We start from the raw sequence: 17,961 nt of genomic DNA, 5'->3' as shown, positions 1-17,961 counted from the left end.
CACGCACTTAAGCCGCAAATGTGACCAACCATTTTGGTAGCTTTGTATACGTAATTGCCGGGTGATAAATGTAATTTTATATGTTGCATTTTTGTTAAAAGTTTTAATAATTCTTTAATTAGTGTTTCTATTAACAAGTGAATAGAATTAACGAAAATTATTAGCCTTTTTGTTAAGTAATACCGCTTGGTCATACTTACATGTGCACACACTATTATTCGTGTACTTATTTTGATTAAATATTCAAAGTAAATCATATTCTGTGTTGTTTGCTTGAATCTCATTGGAATGTACTTCTTTTTATACAAAATACGGCTATTATTGCATCAATAAGCTATCGCAATTTTGTATTGTGCTCGTAAAATTACTCGCATACATTATTATGTATCAATCGTGGTCCCTTAGACAAGAGTTACGCCCATTGATTAACGTTCTTTGTTAAAAGTCGTATAATTTGCATTTCTATCATTCATTCTCTAGCAATTTAAAACTGTAATTTTCAAGTGTTCTTTAATTTGATTACTTCTTTCTTCTGCCTGCCAATTATTATCAATATAATCACTAAAAAGAGCATTTTGGCTAAAGATCTTTTTGTAGTATCGGGTAAAGCAAATATATTTACCCTTTACGGGCTTTCTATCGTCCCCGTGTGGTGTATTCATACAATAGTAATGGAACGTTATTAATCAAATATTGAGAGCAATGAAGAACCCCCTTCAGTGGCTTACGCAGAAGAAAGCAGTATCGTTTTCGTAGCATGTTACACAAACTATATTATGTTCCCTTTAAATATTGTTTCAAAAATTATAGGCAAATTCGTCGAATCTTCAAAGGTTTTGATCTTGTCGTTCTTATTTTATTTGAATACAACAATGTAAACACGGCACATTGAGACGACTGGGAGTCACTAAAAAAATAGCGGCCATTGCGATCACATGCACTGGCTTTTGGTTCGATTTCAGGCTTAGTTTAATGATATTGTATTGGTCCAGAGTATCATACTTATTTCGTGTGCATACAATTTTCTAGTTAATGCATAGATGTTTCCATACCGCCCATGTGCCCATTAAGATTAGGTGCGCCGATCGTGATACATCGGCTATCGCCGAACTCATCCCGTCTGCTGTTCCAGAGTGTTGGTGCGCGTTAAGTCAGGTAGCCAAACACCAAATCTTAAACATCTTTAAAAGAATTCAAAATAATACAATGATATAATTTAGGGCTTTCATTGGGAGATGTCTTCATATCGAACATATAGTTTGTCCTAGGAAACACATGAAAAGTGTGAGGTGCAAATTACAGCCTCGGTTGCAAACGGTCATTATATTATGACACAGAGAAACAATGAATTCATTTTTCGAAAAACTGATTTGTAACAAGACACCTAGTAAGGAACATATTTAAGGGGTGGTACCCCCATATGCCGACTGGCTTAATCCCAGTTGGCGCCGACCTTTGGGCCTTTGTCGTTCATGCAAACATCGCATGAAGTGGCCCGCCTTGCAAATATAAGGCTCCACTTGTTGTAATATTGACACCGTTTGAAATTTCTGTTAAGCAGCTGTTTTATATTCATAATTTGATACAAGGCAAACATTTTACCAGTAACCAGTTTTGGAGGCTTCGTTTTCATCGTGTTTGCTGATCGGCTATTTCATGAGGGAAGAGTTTACATTGCTCAAATATCAATTACTTTTCAGATTGTTTTACGTGTTAGTTCGATGTGTACAACAGACTTCCGAGGGTTTATTAATTTGCCCGTGTAGATTGATAGTTTTAGGAAAGCAAACTGGGAAACTCTCTTGTGGATACAATGAACGATTGGAACATATGGGGGACTTCGAATTCGGGACGTTTTTCTTGCCTTTGTTTAGACATTTTCTTCGTACACTATATCGTTGTCCGTGCCTTTTCATAAATGTCTTAAATTTATGTTGCTTCATTTTTTTACAAATCTCTTACTACAGTTGTTGACGCGGCAACTACTGGTCTAATCGCCATTTTTAGCAATTTTCGTATGAACAGTAAGCTGTGTCATTTCTTTTTTTTTGGGGGGGGGGGAAATCTCGGAGAGATGCGCCGCTTATTCGTCCAGTCACATTCAGACATGAGCCAAATGAAACGTTATCCCAACATCTTTCATCAACGACATTGTCTTGTACGTTTGAATTGTTTTATTTGAGTAATTTTTTATGCGGCTCACAGCGGACTTTACTCGTCTTTACTCTACAAAAAGGACACACGTGGCCTAAAACATGTCCGGCGTGCACAGCGGTTGGTACACGCGCCCCTTGCCTAGGCCTACTAGATTCAATCTCTATTCCCGGAAGCATGTGAGTTTGGTTGATGGTCACCATACGGGACAGGTGGGGTTTCGTCCGGATACTCTGCACCCCCCCCCCCCCCCACCCACCCAACACAAGACCCCACCAAAATTGAAAAATCGTCCCAACGTTCGTGAGTCTAGTAACTTAATTAGGTAGGGGTGCTGGGTCACACTCCGGATCCACCCATAATGCTGCATCAGGCGTGGAAGGACCTCATAAACTTAGAAATACACACACTCTAAATTTTGTGTTGTGCACTTGACTTTGTTAAACAGTGCACACGCCTTATGGGAGCAATGGTAATGTTTGAGAATATCCCGCTATGAGTCCGATATAAAAAAAACATCAAGTGCGCGTACAAGTATTCAACACATTTGTACCAAGTGATTGATACTATATCTTGAAAGTGCACGTGTCATTTAAATGCGTCCAACGAAACAAAGAAGATAAGGGAACAATGGACGCATGATTTGAAAATAATATTGAAATGTGATATGAAGGTGTCAATAATTTAACAAATAGTGTTGTTTCAAAATAAAGAGCATGATAATACAAAGTATAACTTTAAGTACAGACATTCAATCCTATCCAGTCATTTGAAAAAAGTGAAACTATGTGTCAACTTTGGAACGTTCGGGCTGATATTGTTCAATTTTATCCGAGAATTTTCGTTTACGTATTTTCAAAATACATTTCGATCAAAGTGACACGATTGTTTTGACGCCGGGTAAATTGCCGTTGCGGCAAAATTGGCTCTTTCTTACAGAACGAGTGGCGCATCTTTACACGGTCTATCCATTTAAATCTACGGCCGCGCTACTTTGTTTTAATCTACCCCGACAATGTCTGGGTGCTCGGAGAGCGCAACGAGACGATCCCCCTTCTTAATTTGTCACTTTTATCGAAGATTTCTTTCCCATTAGTCTGCAACTGAGAGCTCTTAACGTCAGTCGAGCGTTTCAAGAGGCAAACACGGGGTTGAAATAAGTATCAAAATGGTTTAAATACGCGAAAAATAGTTTTAAACTTTGTCAATCTCGGTAGATACGCTGTCAAAATGCTACAAGGTGATTTCGACAGCGAGGAATTAGCGCTATGTCTGTGTGACACGAATGTTTGCATGCGAAAAAAATGAGTCCCTTACAATGGCAGTAATTTATCTCTTTTGAAGCTATCAACCTTTCATGAGCCTGAACCATTTATATCGTATTTCCACTTCAGTATAAAGAAACTTTAACTGCGGGGGTAGAGTCAGTATAAAACATTAAAGTAGTTAAAAATGTTTCTGGCTCTATCTGACAAAAAATACTAAGCACTGATAAGCATTCGTCCAATTGATGGTAATTAAAACAAATTTATAAATTTGCAGTCAGTACAATGCGTCAAAATTAGACAACACGTGTTGACAGATCGTCGGAGTGAGTTTTTCGGACTCAAACCAGGTTATGTAATAAATAAACTATTTTGTCCACGTGACATAATTATTAAATGGACCGGAAAGGCTAGATATCGAAACGAAATCGATTACTCTAAGACTATGCTGTTTTGTAGCATAAGCCTAGAACTCGGGCATAAAGACCACCTCCACAAAAATAAAATAATCAAAGCGCTGAATGCACTGAAGTTGTTCGCGGTTGTCGTCCTTGATTAGCTTGTGCGCATTGCACAGGCTAATCAGTGTGCACAGGCTAATCTTATTTGACGTGCATTAAGCCCCGTTTTCCCTGAAAGCAGCCAGTATGTACAGATTTCAATGATAAACACTAGACTATCCAATTTCCTCTTACAAGCTGGTATATACACTCACTGCTAGAGCAGAATCATGTGTCGTCTGCTGCAGACAGGCATCGGTAATCGTCCCTAGCAGAGTGAGTTGCGGGTCTTACCGTACCTAAGGCTTCTAAGCACATACTGATTTGCAAAGTATGCTCTGTAAATATAGTCGGCCGCTAACGCGACCAACTAAAACGGCATTGGACAATTAATTGATAATAGACATACCGGTAAATATAAAAGAATCGCTCTGAAACACAGCATTTACGTGTTGTTTACAAGTATATATTTGCATTGCGCATAGTAGAAGCTAACTTCCTTTTAAGCGTTTATTGTTATATTTTACTCTCTGCAATTTCTATAAAGAACACAATTATCGATGTTGGCAGCCTATCCACTACAAAACATTAGTGTTCATATGTATCTGAAGCCATGAAAACGAATCATAAGAATTAACAATCAACCGAAAATCGCATTTGATCATGTTGCAAGAACGGCATTGGTGCAAAGCTTCATATGGGCGCAATTGAACACGTAAAACAATATGAAACAAGATGACAGAAAGGCAAATGAATGCATTTAACATTTTAAAGTATAAGTGACGTCGACTGGTTTAATAGAGGAAGCACAGCTACTTATAAACTGATAAAAACACTGGATGCTTTTGTCATTCTCTGAAGTGAGCAAAACTCAAACCAAAAAGTTTATTTATGACTAACAGGTTAAAAATTTGTGTTTCTTGTTTAACTTTATATATTGTTGTTTTAAAGGAATAGGATGCGAGCTATCAATTAAAGGGGCCTTTTCACAGATTTTGGCATTTTTTTTAACTTATTCATTAAATGCTTTATATTGATAAATGCAAACATTGAATCGTAAAAGCTCCAGTAAAAAATCAAGAAAAAATTTAAAAAAGAAAAAGAACATTGCCCGGAGCAGGTTTCGAACCAGTGACCCCTGGAGTCCTGCCAGAGTCCTGAAGTAAAAACGCTTTAGCCTACTGAGCTTTTCCGCCGAGTACACATTCTTGACGTATTTTATACCTAATATAAGCAATCTTCGTAGTTTCACAAAATTTAACGACAAAAACAGAACTCTCCAAATTATTCAATCGTTTCGCGTTGCAACGCTTTATAATTTTTAGGTTTTAAAATCGTCAAAAGATGCATATAATGGCTATATTAGAGCATGGTTAATGTTCAGTTTTACTGTTTCCTCACAAATATCATAACTAAAACGAAAACTTACGAATCTGAAACATCTTTTTTCAATTTTGTCAATTTACCAAAGCGTGAAAAGATCCCTTTAAAGGGGCCTTTTCACAGATTTTGGCATTTTTTAACTTATTCATTAAATGCTTTATATCGATAAATGTAAACATTGGATCGTAAAAGCTCCAGTAAAAAATTAAGAATAAAATTAAAAAAAGGAAAAGAACATTGCCCGGACCAGGTTTCGAACCAGTGACCCCTGCAGCCCTGCCAGAGTCCTGAAGTAAAAACGCTTTAGCCTACTGAGCTATTCCGCCGTGTACGTATACAAGGGCAATAAGCAATCTTCGTAGTTTCACAAAATTTAACGACAAAAACAGAACTCTCCAAATTATTCAATCGTTTCGCGTTGCAACGCTTTATAATTTTTAGGTTTTAAAATAGTCAAAAGATGCATATAATGGCTATATTAGACCATGGTAAATGTTCAGTATTACTGTTTCCTCACACATATCATAACTATAACGAAAATTTGCGAATCTGAAACAACTTTTTTCAATTTTGTCAATTTACCAAAGCGTTAAAAGATCCCTTTAACGGGCAAAAACTAAAAAAAATTGTTTGAAAGTCTGTCGAAGATTTATTCGGGTTGACAAGCGGACTGGAAATATTGCTTGGTTATCGTCCGACTGTGAGTTAACGGCTGGACAGATTTTTTTGAAGTTAACTTTTTTTGAAAGGTTGTCCAATTGCCCAAAGGAGGATCAAGGGATGCTTTGGATTAAAGCTGTTTTTGACATTTTTTGCGGCCCGCGAAGACAGGTCTATGATAAATTCTAGTTAATGACCTTGTTATGATTCCAATATCAGAGGGTGGGGATTTTTTTCATGGCTTTTGTAAAAAAAATCTCATTAAACATGATTTTATATATTTATTTGAATATATTGGGCTCCTAATAAAAAAAATTAAATACTATCCTGGGTACGTTACTTCCACCTGTAATCAAAACAAGCAGTTTTAATAAGTTTTGATTTAGCAAACGCAATAATCAAATAGAAAATACAACCACATGTACAAAGAAAACATAACGACATGTACATCACGCAATTTATCTTATGCGAATGTAATTACAGAACGCTAAATCTCCGTTTCGTCCAATTTGTGAAATTACAGTTACCTCAGGTGCTTCCAAGGACTTATTTGTGTTTACCTCCCTGACATGTGTAGCATCGGTGGTTCAGTGGTAGAATGCTCGCCTGCCACGCGGGCGGCCCGGGTTCGATTCCCGGCCGATGCACGTTTTTTTTTCAATATACAAACATTCAAAACAACGACGACCCACTATTTCCCCCAATATTTTGACTCTTAATCACCCCCTGTACGTCGATAATCAGTAGGATAATTCAAACTGAAGAAAAAATGGCGACACAAATAAAGACTCCAGTCTTTTATTTCTAATCACACGTTTATTTAAGTTTAGTTGTGACATAATAAACGTTTCTGTTTGATAAAATGTTATTTGCCGGATACAATGCGCTAATAAACTCATAACAATAAAAAACAATTACGTCGAAATAAAATGAATATGTTTGAAAATCTGGAAAAAGTAATTGAAATTGTCGAAAGTTTTAGGCCAAAACCACTTATAATCGAATGTTTTTAATGTTTTAATGCTTGGACTTATGTATTAACCTTTCATATATGTATGTAAAAAATTTGATTGGCGTAAATGCTCTAAAACGCAATATATTCGTATTTGTTTGGGACAAGAATATACAAATTGGATAATGACCTAACTAGTGTATGGATAATTCCAAACTTACATTAGGAAGTCGATGGATAATAACTGCCAGATGTCTTAATGTAAAGATCTATGCAAAATGAACACTCTTGTAAAATATGTCGAGATTTATTTAATTGCTGACAACAAAAGCATGTAAGCACATTGTAAAACAATCATCATAAAAATGATTTTGTTTTCTTTCCATGTAAAACTTTTTCCTTTTTTTTTTCTTTTCTTCTTCTTCGTTGTTGTAATGTTATCTTATTGTTAATACAAATGTATATAGTCAAATGACTCAATAACAACACAAGTGTGAGGTTATATATGTAATAGCATTCTAATGAAGCTTAACTCTACAACTACTAATAATGATGTTACCCCAAGCAATACATACAAGAGACTGAATGTGCGGGCTGTCTGCATCAATTTTATGAGTAACCCTTGGGTATGTTAATTAGCTATAGCCTGCATCTATGTATCTGGCTCATGGAACATTCGTCTTGAAATGACTAACTCAAATTCTTCGTCATGCCGATCGATCTCCATTGCCGCCAATGGAGTTGTACTGAGAAATATATATTTCATCAAACCTGTATTCAAATGTTGGAAATAAATAAGCATTTTCATACGAGTGCCTCTATCAGTCTGGTCCTACTACGTAGCGAAATAAAGCCAATACTATGCGCCCAAGCCTCGGCTCTAAAACTATTTGCCACCAGTTTAAAGGAGCCGAGCGAATCGACGGTATTTCCCTATATAATGAAATATCAAATATTCAAAATTACAAAAAGTCCAAATTTTATTAACATAAAATCGGTAGGAATAAAACGTAATTGATGAAATCGGAAAGAAAAATAGTTATAAGTCCACAAATATTATTCACACCAATGTTTCAATAGGGTTCAAAGTCATTCCATATAGAACTCGCAAGCGTTGTATGCTAAATTACCTTTAAAAGTCGTTTATCGTCAGTGAGCATGCGCATAGCGGGGTGCTGTACAATTCACTAGTAAATAATTTACTACTACTTCAATTTCCCCGCGCCGGCGAAAAGGGTCACGAGAAAAACTAATTATTATTATTATTATTATTAAAATACATAATTTACAGAAGAATATGTATGTATGTGTATTGAGAAATCATTTAATATGTTCTTTCAATATGTAAATATATTTCGGAAAGTCAAAATGCTATACTAGCCGTCGATATGCCCCTTAAATATTTGTGTACCATTCGATGCAATCTTTCTGATATAATGTAAAATGAATCAGATCAGTAATGCCTCAAATAATATTCGAAACCTCTAATATGATGACAAAAACATGAATCAGCGGGGCAAGTGCCACTTTAACCTGCAGCTTCGACTGGAACCCCTTTAAATCAAATGATTAAATAATAGGTAGGGACATTTTTAAATTCCTATGCTTTTCATCCTATCCAAAATGACATGGCACACGTGTTATGGCATCTCTTTGTACGTGGAATGCAAATCTCGCATGCTTATTTTGCTTCTAATCTCAATTGTATATATATATATATATATATATATATATATATATATATATATATATATATATATATATATATATATATATGCAAGTTCAGTTGAAATTGATTTCACAAATAACAAATAAATGAATGTTGATGTTCGTTGAAAGTATTTTTGTATTTCATTATACACATCGTGTGAGTTTTTGGTTATTAATAGTTGTTTTCAAAGAATAATATCCAACCTGTCTTTGAAAAACATGTTAAATACATCGTAGTTTGTGCATTATCCATTTTGAGTTTGGTTATTATCCACATAAATTTTCATATCAGTTTGGATTTATCCATCAAATTTCATACCCGTCCTGCAAACACATGATTTTAACACAGAAACACACATGTGTTAAAAGTTTAAAAGTAACATTTTAAAGGACATTCAGTGATATAATTTGGCATATCTCTGATACAGTTTCGTTCGCTCTTTTGTCAATTAACGTGTAAATAATTCAACACATAGGTCGCATTTCACGAAAGTTAGCATTTTCCGAAGACAAATTTATCGTTTTTTTTACTAGAAAACTATTAAATCATTGCAAAACTAAAAACGCATGAGGTTTCAGACATTCATTATCACATGTGTAGAAAAATTACGACTTTATAGTTACTAAATTAGCAGAAATGATAAAATAATTGCCAACGTTTCAGTTGTCACTTTCGGCCGGCAATTTTTTTTCTTCAGTTTGAATTATCCAACTGAGTTTGGATTATCGACGTACAGGGGTGTTAATAGCAATTAGAAATCGTTAAAAATATTGTTTCGATATTATATTGCTTCAAAAACATTTAATTAAAAAACATACACAAGAGTTATGAATGTATTATGCATTTCTATATAATCCGAATTTCATGTTAACACGTTAACACTTAAACAAAGATGTTATCAATTGTAATATTCTATAGCACACTGATTTATGACAACAAAATTAGCTTACTCTTAATCAGTCATGATAAAGTATCTACCATAATAACCAATTAATTAAATCCCTTACTGAAAATTAATGGCACGGTTACTGTTATCAAAAGTTATCAAGCCAATTATTCGGCAATGTTTTACTCTTTCTGATACTGTATCCGTACAATAAGATGCCCCATAGAGGAGTTAATACAATCCAAACACTGTGACCCAACAGGATACGGAATGTGCCGAAGGAATTTGTCGAACTGATGTAGGCAATACGTTCGAAATAACGCCTCATAAGACCATACACGTAACTGGGCGTTATGCATGTGCGTAAAGTGTCGTCCCAGATAATCAGGGACGACACTTTCCGCTTGTATTACATTTTTCATTTAAATGAAGTCTCTTCTTAGCAAAAATCCAATTTAGGCGGAAAGTGTCGTCCCTGATTAGCCTGTGCGGACTGCATTAAGCCCAGTTTTCTCAGAACAAGGCTGATGTGTTCCGCAAATTCAGTCCGAAATTCCCGAATAATCGGTTGACTTTCAGATGTTCTGAAATAGAGCTGTTATGTATAGAAATACACAGTTTGAAGTTGTAATATCCATTTAACTGATAACTTTATGTTCATTATTCTCTGATAATCAGGAATGTAAGTTAAAGTAACGTTCGTTTTGTCAATAATTAATTAGAAGTTATAAGTGGAGCAATACTCTATGTTCTCAATTAAATTGAATCGACGCTAAAATTCCCTTTTTCACGGGTATATGTCGTTTTCCCAAAATGGTGACAAAAAGCTCTGATTTAGTACCAAATCGCTACTGTATAGCTAATTGTGTGGAGATACAGCATTCCTTTTGTGGAAATTTTAAATCGTTACAAGCACATATACTCTAATGCCATACTTATTAAAGTCATTGAAATAATTCTAAATACATTCGTTAACGTATTAAGATAAACAACATTTATTAGGAAGGAAAATATATCGCTGTTTGTATACAATAAAATATTGATAGTTTTGTTTAGAAAAGAAACACTTTCTGTTCGTTTGTTGACTTGTAGTGCGCTTTTGATGGGTTTCCATGCATAGGGATTGACTGCCTAATTAGCCAATGTGTGAACCAACAGTTGTGGCGAAATGATCAGTAAACATTGACAACTAACAACTTTAAATACAGTTTCAATGTACAACGATACAACGATACAATAATTGGCAATGAATGGCAAACACTCCAGAAACGAGAGGAGTGCGCAAGGGTGACAATCTAGATACGCTACTGTTGAATTCAAACATGCGGTTGGCGCGACCACCCAAAGGAAGTCGTCACGAACTTGGGTTTGTCAAGGGCCCTTGAATCAGATTCGGCAATAGTGTTGTAAGAAACACGCGCATTATACAGCTATGTATACTGTGATACACACCTTAAATACTTCACACGTCCATGGAAGAAAATGGATCACGTCACTTCGCCAACTGTATCAATATTAGGAAATACATCGCATGTACGTGTGTAGGTATGCAATTACTAGTAATAAGAACATTCGTAATGCTTTAAAATATGTTCATTTATCGAAAGATATTTAATAATTATTTTGAACAAATAAGTACATGTACCTATATCTCAGTAAAGGTGTGTTGTTTAAGATGCATTCCATAGTTACCGTATATACTATTATATGAAGTAGTTTTTCAAATTAACGTGAGTTTTATGTACTCATGTACGTTTGAAATGTATTTGCCTAAAGTGCAATATAGGATCGTGTGTGGCCCATTTCAATGAAGTATTGTATTACTTATCGAAAAGAGACTTCAGACTCAAAACGAATAATAGTGTTAAAGAGATTTTACATATTGCACATTTACAGTAAAAAGGTATCAATTGTTAGTAGCGGTTTACACTAGACGCACAAAACAAAATAAGTAATTCGTATACATGTATTTTTGTCAGGTCACGCGGCCTTACCAAAAATGCCCAGTCCTGTTTATAATAGATAACTGTATTTTGCCACATTATTTTCTAACATATAGCCGCTGTTCCATCTATAGACATATGAAAAAGTGATCGTTGTTAAACAACCCAATCAACAGCGTTAAAAGTCCCGTACCTGAACGAAGCATTGACAAATATATTTGTTACGCTCCGCATTGTTTATCAGCCATTAAACAGCCATATTTTGATACTAAGATCTTGTTTATTGTTTGTTTTGTTTTTTATTTTATCTTGTTGATTAATTATTACGACAAATAATAGCTCATTTACGAAGGTGACATATAAGACGTTTATATGTCAATTAAAAACATACTTTTTTCATATGGCTTTCAAATATCTTGAAAAATCCACATTGGAAATAACATATAAAATGAAAATAAATTTATAAAAAAATTAAAAGTACCATAAATAATCATTAATAATTATAACAATAATAGTACAACAATAATCTAAGTTAGTGTTCAGTTTAACAAGTGTGTTTGTCAAATGATAAACATTGGATTATCAATTAGAACGCCAGGTGTGTTTATCTATTACACTTATTATTTATCTTAGTTTAGTTCCAAGAAAAATGGATAAACTTCTTCAAAAATTAATTTTGATTTATCGTCAGTCATCGGACAATACACATCGATTTTGTGTTTTGCTGGCACACATTTGTTGCAACGATATTTTGTCATTTTTACAAAAGAAGAGAAGCGATAATCGTGTTTGAATTGCACATAAAATGTGACGAAAAGGCATAAAATAAAAAGTAAGTTGAAACGATTAATATTTTATTATAGCGTGAACAGAATATATACATCTCATAAATAACAACTATTCATTTTTAGTATAATTTTTCAAAAACTAATAAAACTCATAACGCGAACGAGTAAAGCCATGTATGTCAAGAGCAGATCGCCCGAGGATGAACAATAATTTACATTAACATAAATATTTTTGTTTAAACTATACAAATGTATTCAAATTTCGTCACGGTTTGTTTTCAAGAGCAAGTGGTTCCCTGTCGACAGCTTTTGTCATGTCTCTAGCCTCGTTCGCCCTATACGGCAAAATGGAAAACGGCGAGCCGAACAGTCCAGTGTAACCATGGAGCCCGGAATAAGACCCGTGTGACAGCGGTAGTCCAAAATTGGGTGCCGAGTACTGTCCTGCGCTAAATGATGACATAAGCGGTGATGCAGACGACAACTGTGGATAACCGGAAAGGAAAGCCGAGTGAAGACCGGAAATAGGAGGTAGTGGTAGAGGTTTGAACGCTGACTTCATATCGAAAGTGGTTGGCAGTGAAGACCCGTAGTGGTTGCTTGATCCATGAATCCAGTTCGAACCGCTTGAGTAAGGGTGGTACCTTAGCGCCGGCTTCGCGCTGTATTCCGGCTTTCCTCTGGCTTCTAGCGTATCCTGGGCCGAAAGGAACTGCTCGATGGCTTTCACTAGATCCCCATTACAACCTTGTAAAACCAGTTCAAGAACTGACTTCCGGTGAAGGGGAAACACTCGCTCGAGAATGTCCAAATTCGAGAGGCGTCCAGGTGCATACGCGGCCGGTTTCATGACCCCTGATTTGGAACATACACCTTCTTTGTCAAATGGTTGGTCGGTCAAGCGCTTGAGTGTTTCCGTCGGAGATATCGGCGTGGATGTGAGGAGACGCGATTGCGTCTCTTCCGGTTGAGACGATCTGGAGTCGTCGTCATCAGAGACGCTGATGTCGTCGTCTGCATTATCTTCTGAATTGCTATCTGCAATACGGAATAATGTACAAAGTATAATAATATTAGTAATATCAGTATATTATTGTACAAATATCCACATTTTTAATTATATTATTAATATAATTAAAAATGTGGATATTTGTACAATAGTATACTGATATTACTTCAATAGAAAATATAATTGAAAAGCTGAAATAAATTATAAATATTTTTTTTATTGAAGTTTCTTAAATTAAATAATTCAACAAGAATGAAACAATTATATTCTTTGTTATTCAATAACTTACATAGTCAATAGTAATCAGTAATCTATTGTATAAAAACAACAACAATTATATGGCAAAATGAAACAATACAAACACATTTAAATAATAGTAATTTAGTAAACATTATCCCTTAATTTTCTGAATTATTTTCTTATAAACAAATTTGCAAAAATATTTATTAAATTCATGATTTGATATTCAGCCCAAAATGTAATTAAAAAATAATTAAAACACAACATGCAAGTTTTGTGCTAGCAGGTTCAATTGAATTATTACTTGCTTAATTAAAATAGAAAGTTCATCTTTATCAAAGTAATTTGACAGTTTAATATAAAAGATAAAATAATCACTTATAAGTCAAAACGACGGATTTGATCAGACGAGCTCACTATTTAACTGTTGCTTCACAAATATATTGCACCGTTATAAAAATAATGTATACATAAGCATCTTCAACACAGATAATAATAATAATAATAATAATAATAATAATAATAATAATAATAATAATAATAATAATAATAATAAACAATAATAATAATAATACTTTTATTATAGACAAAATTAATACCTGTATGATTTCGCATGATATTTTCCCTGTTCATCCGCTCCTCTCTCTCCTTGTTCGTTTCCGGCGGATGGACCGTGCCCGGTCCCCATAGCGGTCCCTGGGTCATGATCGGTACGCCACCGTCATGCGCGCACGCGCGGATCCCCAGCGCGATGGCGTCCTCGGTTGCCTGCTGACGTTTTAGCGCGACCTGGGCCGCCATCACGCGCTGGCGCTCTGCGATCAGGTTGCACTTGGCGCACGTGCAGTCCTTGAACTCGCAGTGCCGCTTGTGTCCCTTCAGCCAAGAGACCATGCCGTGGTTCCGGCAGCGCGCGCATTTAGGCTTCCGTGTCCCCTTCTCCGTGACGGGATACAGGTGGGACATCGCGTTCATCCTGTACGAATCCAATGCGTCCGTTTTCTGAGAGTTATTCCAGAGACAAATTATTACAGAATGTTTCCCCTTTCTTTCCTGTGGCGCGTTGAACGACAAACTGTAGATTCTGTATTGCGATTGGAATGAAATTCACGAGTAGACACGTTCAACAATCAGTTAAAGTAACCGAGTGTTTGATATTTTCTCACACAGTTCATATCCGAAGAGAATGAACAACTATTCGACAGATTGGATGCTAGTTTAATTTATAGCTCCGTTCAATGGACACCTAAAATAAGTACAGTCAGGATTAAAGCCACGCCTTTATCGAAGACATTATTTACATTGGAATTAACCAGTATCTGTGAATGACATTATGTTTACGGTAGGAAAGATTTGATTGGATAGAATATTTGTGGGTGTAACCAATGGGTGTTGCAGAAACGTGTAGATCGATTCGAAAATATATCGTTACATTTTTTCCACATTATTTTATTTTACAGATAAAATTATTGTATGTTTTGAAGTCCAGAAATTAAAAGTTTTCAAATCCCTTTTTAATCTAAATCATAAGGGTTAGATAAACTTAAAAAGTCATGCATCATAGTTTGTTTCAACAGCGACAAAAAGAGTTACTCGATATTCCTGACAGATTTGTTTGCGATTAGTTTGACAGAACTATTTTATAAATTGCGCAATGTCGCACAGAGGCTACAGTCAAGCGGCGAGTTGTTCTGCGTTTGAAAAATGAAGTTTACCTAACAAGGCTGCAACTGTAGAAAGCCCTCGTAATTAAAATGAACTCAACGACAAGGAAACATTTGGGAAATGTTGTAACTGCGTCACTCTTTTGATCCACAAGATGCTTGTTTTTCTTATTAACAAATGCATGGGCACTCAAAAGGCAGCGTTTTCTGCGCACACATTTGTCATCGCTGATGAATGCGTTTGTGTACTAAAACTGTAAAAAAAAAGCAATTTAAATTTTAATATTTAAACAGAATATAATTAAATATAACAATAAAAATGATGATAATAAAAATTATAATAATTAAAATGATAATAACAAAATGATAATAATAAAAATGATAATAATAAAAATGATGATGATGATGATGATGATAATAATAATAATAATAATAATAATAATAATAATAATAATAATAATAATGATAATTAATAATAATAATAATAATAATAATAATAATAATAATAGTAATAATAATAATAATAATAATAATAATAATAATAACAATAATGTGTGCTGGTAATAAAGTTCATGATACAAAGTACAAATCAATTTTCATAAATTTGTATTCTTATTGGTAATTTTTTAGTAATTATGTATTATTATATTATTTATCTTTGTAAAGTTTCCATGTAAATAGTGTTTCTTGTTGTCCATTTTTCATTGTTATTTTAAAAAATAGTAACTGATCAATGTTACAGTTTAAAATACAAATTAACGTTTCTGAATGTAAACTAAATATTACCGATACGGACATGTTCTCACTCGTATCTTCAAGTATAGTAGTCATCATAAATTCATGATATATATCTCCCGAGGATGATTATGATGCTGCTTTTTAAAATGATTTTCATGGCGGTGGTGATGGCGGCGGCGTTGATTCCTGTGCTTAGGAGGATGACGTTATAATATGACTATATATAAATAATGAGAGAATGTATGCAAGGTGTAGGATCACGTTACTTTGTGAGCTTCCCAATTAAACACACCGGAAAGTGTTGCTTTTTTTCAAATAACTTTTTAAAACAATATTTCTTAAGAATTTCAACTAGTGCATACACGACAGATTTTTATGCTGCGTATGGCAATGTGAGATATATCAGAATTACTTAATTTAATAAGCCTGTGTTTTTGTTTAAAAATCCCTTGTGTATTACACAGTTATGCCTCACGCAACGTGACATTTTGTTACCGATTTCAGACGTATTTGAGGATTTTTTTTTTTCATACTATAAGATATCGATACAAACTGCAAGAAAAACTCTTGTATGCACTTACGATTTTTGCAAATATATTTCAAGAACTTGAGATATTTGAAGAAAAAAGTTCTTAACGGTGTGTTTACATATTTTCCAGCCCGTGTGTAAACCCCTGAAAACCCCGTTGACTCTGCACCCTGGTATCAAAACTAGATGTTTCATACGTAGGTCATCGATTGAAACCGTTTGATACCCACTTCGCACCGGATAGTCTTTTTTGGAAAACGCCGATAGTCGTATTAAGAACGCTAACATGTTATTTTTTTCGCAAAGAAATCCAAAAACCGTCAACCATCACGCCAGGGTTACTGAATTTTTTCTTCGAGTGTACGCGGCATTCCCACCACGTCCTGAGCGTGTTCACTGCGTTCATTCTGCAAACCCTCTGCGTTTACGCGGCGACTATTGGCGACCATCGGCGACTTCACGGCGCACACTTTAACGTTCTTGTCGTGTTTTATACCCCCGTCACACCGGACTGGCGTCCTTACTGCGTCCTTACGGCGACCCAGGTCGCAGTGAGGACGCCATAGACCCCAGAGAGACGCAGTAAAGACGCAAGAGGACGCAGTGAAGACGCCGAAAATTGCTCAGGACGCGAGCCCACGGCGACCACTTTGAACATGTTCAATGTGGTCGCCGAAGTCCGGCGTTATGTTAAGGACGTCGTTGGGACGCCGTAGAGACGCAATAGTCGTATAAGGGACGTATAAGGGTCGCTGTTAGGTCGCAATGGACTCGTGTGGTCGCCGTTTAAACCCACAGAAAATGATCATTGACTGCAAGGCGACCGTACGGCGACCTTATTGCGACTCTAGTACGTCCTTTGTACGTCTATTGCGTCCTCAGAACGAATATGGCGTTCTTACTGCGACTTCATTGTGTCCTTACGGCGTCTATTGCGACCCTACTACGACAATGGCGTTCCTACTGCGACCACAGGGCGTCTTTTGGTCGCCGTAAGGACGCAGTACGAACGCGGTAAGGTCGCGAGGGACGTATTAAGGACGCCGTGAGGACGCGCAGAACGCAAGAAACCAGGACGCTGGTGTGACGGGAAGGAGAAAAACAGCATTTTTACCGAAAAAGTCTTTGGCGTTCTTACTACGACAATCAGAAATTTCCAGAAACACAGTCTTAGGTCGCCGTAAGGACGCCAGTCCGGTGTGACGGGGCTATTAGACGATTTTACTCCGATCTTGGCGTTTGTACTGCGACTGTTCGAAGACCATACAGCGTCTGTGTTGCGGGCATAAAGAGGCAGACTTTACTGCATACTTTTCATTTATGTCTACTGTATGTTCCAATGCGCGAATGCGTCTTTCGATTGCTCTGGCATTCATTAGCTTAGCATTATGTTCAAGTCGTGAGCGGGGATGTCAATACCCCGACCTTGATTCCTGTGAGAGGCTCACGGACCATTGGCAGTGCCAGACGCAAAGAAAGCCCAGTGAAGATCAAACCAGAAAATACAAGGTGGGAAGGACTTGACAGGGAGAACAAGGC

At 35.8% G+C, this 17,961-nt stretch overlaps 1 protein-coding gene and 1 non-coding gene across 2 annotated transcripts; one reads left to right on the top strand and one right to left on the bottom strand.

The window, feature by feature from the left end:
• Positions 1–6,538: 6,538 nt before the first annotated feature.
• Trnag-gcc (transfer RNA glycine (anticodon GCC)) lies at positions 6,539–6,609 on the top strand. The gene has a single exon. It is a non-coding gene; the product is annotated as a tRNA-Gly (tRNA).
• Positions 6,610–12,295: 5,686 nt separating this feature from the next.
• LOC127855269 (doublesex- and mab-3-related transcription factor A2-like) lies at positions 12,296–14,719 on the bottom strand. Its single transcript, XM_052390718.1, has 2 exons — positions 14,091–14,719; positions 12,296–13,280 (listed from the first exon to the last, which is right to left on the bottom strand). Exons 1-2 carry the CDS (start codon positions 14,464–14,466, stop codon positions 12,508–12,510), a joined length of 1,149 nt encoding a protein of 382 aa, XP_052246678.1. The 5' UTR covers positions 14,467–14,719; the 3' UTR covers positions 12,296–12,507.
• Between the last annotated feature and the right edge of the window lie 3,242 nt (positions 14,720–17,961).

Source organism: Dreissena polymorpha, chromosome 13, assembly GCF_020536995.1.
Source record: "Dreissena polymorpha isolate Duluth1 chromosome 13, UMN_Dpol_1.0, whole genome shotgun sequence".
In the NCBI taxonomy this organism is placed as follows: Eukaryota; Metazoa; Mollusca; class Bivalvia; order Myida; family Dreissenidae; genus Dreissena; species Dreissena polymorpha.
The sequence above is the reverse complement of the archived record's forward strand: the minus strand, read 5'-3'. Positions and strand labels throughout refer to the sequence as shown.